General features: G+C 32.9%; 1 protein-coding gene across 3 annotated transcripts; it reads left to right on the forward strand.

The window, feature by feature from the left end:
- Window positions 1–2119, forward strand: LOC102624389 (cytochrome b5). 3 transcript variants are annotated; one of them, XM_006493093.4, is made up of 4 exons: window positions 1–205; window positions 405–507; window positions 1435–1501; window positions 1603–2119. In XM_006493093.4, exons 2-4 carry the CDS (start codon window positions 421–423, stop codon window positions 1851–1853), a joined length of 405 nt encoding a protein of 134 aa, XP_006493156.2. In that variant the 5' UTR covers window positions 1–205; window positions 405–420; the 3' UTR covers window positions 1854–2119. The 3 variants fall into 3 exon arrangements, with proteins under 3 accessions (XP_006493156.2, XP_006493157.2, XP_006493158.2); XM_006493094.4 differs by having other exon boundaries at window positions 81–205; window positions 411–507; XM_006493095.4 differs by having other exon boundaries at window positions 187–324.
- The last annotated feature ends 2315 nt before the right edge of the window (window positions 2120–4434 follow it).

The raw sequence follows: 4434 nt of genomic DNA on the forward strand, positions 1-4434 counted from the left end.
ACCCTCGGGTCCAACGACATTTGCATGAAGTCAAGCTTGTAAATATGTCAAACTACAAGACCAATTTGTCTCATTAACTGATATAAATGACAACACATTGTACAAGATGCCAGATGTTGTTTTCGAGTGAGTTTGACTGCTGCAGGCTTTGACATCAACAAAGAGAGAGCCCAAATTCTTTTGCTCTCCTCTCTGTCTCTCTCGTGTAAGCAAGCGGATCACAGATTCCTCACTTTGTTTGATTTCAAAATCTACTTCTTTAGAGTTTAAACATAAAAGGGTTTCTTTATTTGCTGTTGTTTTGATCAAAAAGTTCCCTTTTTGGTTGGTGTTTGGGTCGATTCTACATTTTTACTTTATTTTTTTGTGGGGTTTTTTTGAATTTGTTGAGGTTTTGTGTTTAGCTGCAGTAGTGAACAAATGGCCTCAGATCCAAAGATTCACCAGTTCGAAGAGGTCGCCACGCACAACAAAACTAAGGATTGCTGGCTTATTATTTCTGGCAAGGTCAACCCTCCATCTCTCTTGATTCATATTTCATATTTGTTCATTGGTTTAGCAAATTTCTAAAATCTTAGAAGGTGGGTTATTCGATGAATTTGTGAGATATGAGGGGCGAAGAACGCATTCGATATAATTTAGGAATCTGAAAGATCACTTTTCTTTTGTGGCCCCACTTAAATTTCATGGGGATCAATGTATTTATGTATAACTTGGTCAATGGAAGAGAGTGAAGTGTGATCTCTTCAGTCCTATCGTATGATTACATCATATACTACTTGCATAAAGATTTAATGAAGAGCACATAATCTGGTTTGTATGTGGAGTAGCTATGCCATGGCATTTGATAATTTCAATTATTTATGGCCTCAAAAGATGAGGTCCTAAAGTGTTGATGTGTAGGTGTTCAAGAAAGAAACATGAGTAGACTTCTTATGAAGTTTTGGGATACTTTCTCATTGAAGAAGGCAAAAGTGACTGTTTTTTTTTTTCCTGTTTACAGATTATAGACTAGTTTGTAGCACTGTATTTGCAAATGGTTTTAAAATACACTACAATGCAACAAATTTTTCTTTAGATTTTCATTTTCTTATGTTTTCAATAATAAAATACTTGTTCTGATTGTAATCCAAATGAGCCTAGTACACATAATATGAAGATTTAGGTCCAACCATGAATTTCAGCATCTAGGAAAATCTAATCACCCTTTGTTTATAATAGTGAGGTTTTTGAAACCTAAATATGAGGTAACATGGGATTGTTCCAGGTGTAAACAGAGGGTAAAAATAGATGCTCTACTGATTCACTGTCCTTATATATTTGAGAAAGAACTTGAAGCAATTGCTCCGGTATGATTATCTTTGTCATGAGATGCTACTGATTCACTGCCATTTTGCTCTTGTACTGGAAAAAAACAAATGGTTTTACATGCAGGTGTATGATGTGTCCTCGTTCATGGATGATCACCCTGGAGGAGATGAGGTTTTGATTTCTGCAACTGGTAAAATTTCTCACTCTCTCTCTCGGTAAACATAGGAAGCCTGATTTTGAATACTTTATGTACAGTGGTCTGAATGAGAATTCTGTTTGGAATTTTTGCAGGGAAAGATGCAACAAATGACTTTGAAGATGTGGGTCACAGTGACTCCGCTAGGGAGATGATGGACAAGTACTATATTGGTGACATTGATCCCTCAACTGTTCCTCGGAAACGTGCATATATTCCACTGGAGCAACCTGCTTACAATCAAGACAAGACCCCTGAGTTCATTATTAAGATTCTACAGATTCTTGTGCCGCTCTTGATATTGGGTTTAGCCTTTGTGGTCAGACACTATACCAAGAAAGAGTAGGTGGCATTATCAATAAAATGAGTCATCTCCGGAATGGGAAGCTGGTGATTTGCATGAGCTTAGTTCTAGGACATTTATCTTTTATTTACTTTCCTATGGTGTTTGGTTTTGCTGAAATTGAATAGTGGTTCGTAGTCCACCAGAGACCATATTGTCTGTCTTCTCTTGAGTGTCTTGTTTCTAATGTTTTTCATTGATGGTCATGGGATAATGTTTATTTTTATTGGATCCTTGGATGGAAAGCAAGGGCAAGTTATTCCTTCTGATTTGAGTGCTTTTTCATGACTAGTTTATGTTCTTTTTATTGGCGGTAGTTATAATTCTCTACTGTTGTTTCATTTTTAATAAGATTCCCCAGACCAAAGATAAGGATATAGGCAAATGTTACCGATCTCACTTTCCTCTGCTCTGGGTGAGCCAGTTTTTCACTGGTGCACTAGTCATAGGGATGGTAATTCTTGTTTACTATGTTAGCAATGGTGTTAAGTGGAGTATTATGAAAACATGGCTTAAGTAGGTACAAGTAGGGGTGGTAATGTGGGTTATGACATGATAACATGTGTCGAATATTATCCGTATTTTCAATGTTCGATTTCATAGAAATCGTCGTGATTAATAACTGTGTAGTACTCATGGCTATTTGTTTATTAATTGTCTGATGTCTATGTTATAAGACCTTCAAAAAAAAAAAAAAAAGACGTTCAACACAGGAGTTGTATCTATATTTTGAATTTTTATTTAAGGATCTGTTTGGAATTGTTTTTGGGAGGCTTAAAAATGATTTTGAAAATCTAAAAGTTAATTTTAGTGTTTGGTAAAAAAAATTAAAATCACTTCTGTCAAAATCAATTCTTCCCACGGCTGATTTTAAAAGTAAGGAGAAAGTAACTTTTAAGGGTCAGTTTGAAATTGCGGTTGAAATTCAATAAGTCGTTTATTTCATAATTTTTTATAAAAATAATATTTGTTAAATTTTATAAAAATAGTTTATTTCATAATTTTTTGTATTTTGTCAACAGTTTTTAAAAACAGGTAGGGTTGTTTTTCATAAACAACTTATTTAATAAGTTACCATATCTTTTAAAAATTCCTATTATAACCCTAAATTTTAATAAAAAATAATTATATCTTATTTATCTATAAAACCTAATATATAAATCATACCTTTATTTTTATCATATTTTATGTAAAAGAGTATAAAGTTCTTTAATTTTTTTAATTGAGTTTTTTAATGTAATTTTACATATTTAAGAAAAAAAGATGTCTAAGCAATTTATTAAATATACTCTAAAAATAAAAAATAATTAAAACTCATGTCTATTTTGATCATTATATAATAAATAACACTTTCATAATAAATTTTATCAAACGCATATACTCTATTTTTCAAACTCACAACAACTGCAACAATATAGTTTATCAAACACAAAGCTACTTTTTTAATCAACAGTTTATTTCATCAGTCTCCGCAATCCCAAACTGACCATAAATTTGAAATGCAAGTAACGCAACCCAAGAGGGGGGTGAATTGGGTTTTTAAAAATAATGCAATACGATTCGCACAATAAATCAATCTAACGCCTTAATGAAATAGAGAACAATAAATTCAAGCAAGCGTAAAAATAAAAAGAGCAAGGGAAGAGAAAAACAAACACGCGGATTTTTACGTGGTTCGGCAATCCCCGCCTACGTCCACGCCTCCAAGCCAACCGAGCTCGAGGATTTCACTATCTAAGCCTCCCAAGGCTTCAAGTTTTTACAATTGACTTCCAAGGTGTCAATGAACCTTTACAACCAAGAGATTATCTCCTCAATCTCTTCACCCCAAGTGTTTCCCACACTTAAACACTCACAATTTGGTAAGGAATGAAAATTACAACAAAAACTCTCTTTAAGAGTTGATATGTAACTAATAGCTCAACAATGATTCAATCAATAATGATTTACGTCTTGGAAGCTCAATATATGTTGTATGATCTTATATTTGCATGTATTGGTGCTTAAAATGAAGTTTGAGTTGAGTTTTTATAGTGGAAGCCCAAAAACTAGCCGTTATAGGCAAATTCCAGCGCTCAAGCGGTTAGCCGCTTGATTTATCCGGCTAGCCGCTCAGGAACAGTAATATTACCGTTATTTTTGAATTTGCTACAGTAACACTGTTCATTGAAATTACACTTTAGCCCAAAACTTTCTATAATTATACTATGGCCCAAAACGTCAGAAAACTTTACAAATAGGTCCAATTTCAGAACTTCCCAAAAATAATTTTCTTTCCCAAACTTCCTAAAATTATGATATGGCCCCAAAGATTTTATTGTTTCGCACAAAGGTCCTTTTCAACATAATACCCATATTTTTCAAAGTTCTCAAAACCTTTCACTTTAGTTCAAAATATTCATAAATTATAGTATGGCCCAAAACATTTAAAATATTTGTAAAAACATCCAACTCCGAAATTTGATACTTATTAAAATCAAAGATTTCAAATCTTAACATTTAAGTCCAATTTTACTCAAATCCACAAAATACTTTACTTTATAAAAATAAAATATTTTAGTTTATGAAAAGTATTTAATTAAAT

The sequence above is a fragment of the Citrus sinensis genome, chromosome 3 (assembly GCF_022201045.2).
Source record: "Citrus sinensis cultivar Valencia sweet orange chromosome 3, DVS_A1.0, whole genome shotgun sequence".
NCBI lineage: Eukaryota > Viridiplantae > Streptophyta > Magnoliopsida > Sapindales > Rutaceae > Citrus > Citrus sinensis.

Coding starts and splice junctions, on each gene's coding strand:
- LOC102624389 (XM_006493093.4), top strand. CDS start 421: ATGGCCTCAGATCCAAAGATTCACCAGTTCGAAGAGGTCGCCACGCAC. Junction 508..1,434: donor GGCTTATTATTTCTGGCAAG/GTCAACCCTCCA, acceptor TTTTACATGCAG/GTGTATGATGTGTCCTCGTT. Junction 1,502..1,602: donor GGTTTTGATTTCTGCAACTG/GTAAAATTTCTC, acceptor GAATTTTTGCAG/GGAAAGATGCAACAAATGAC.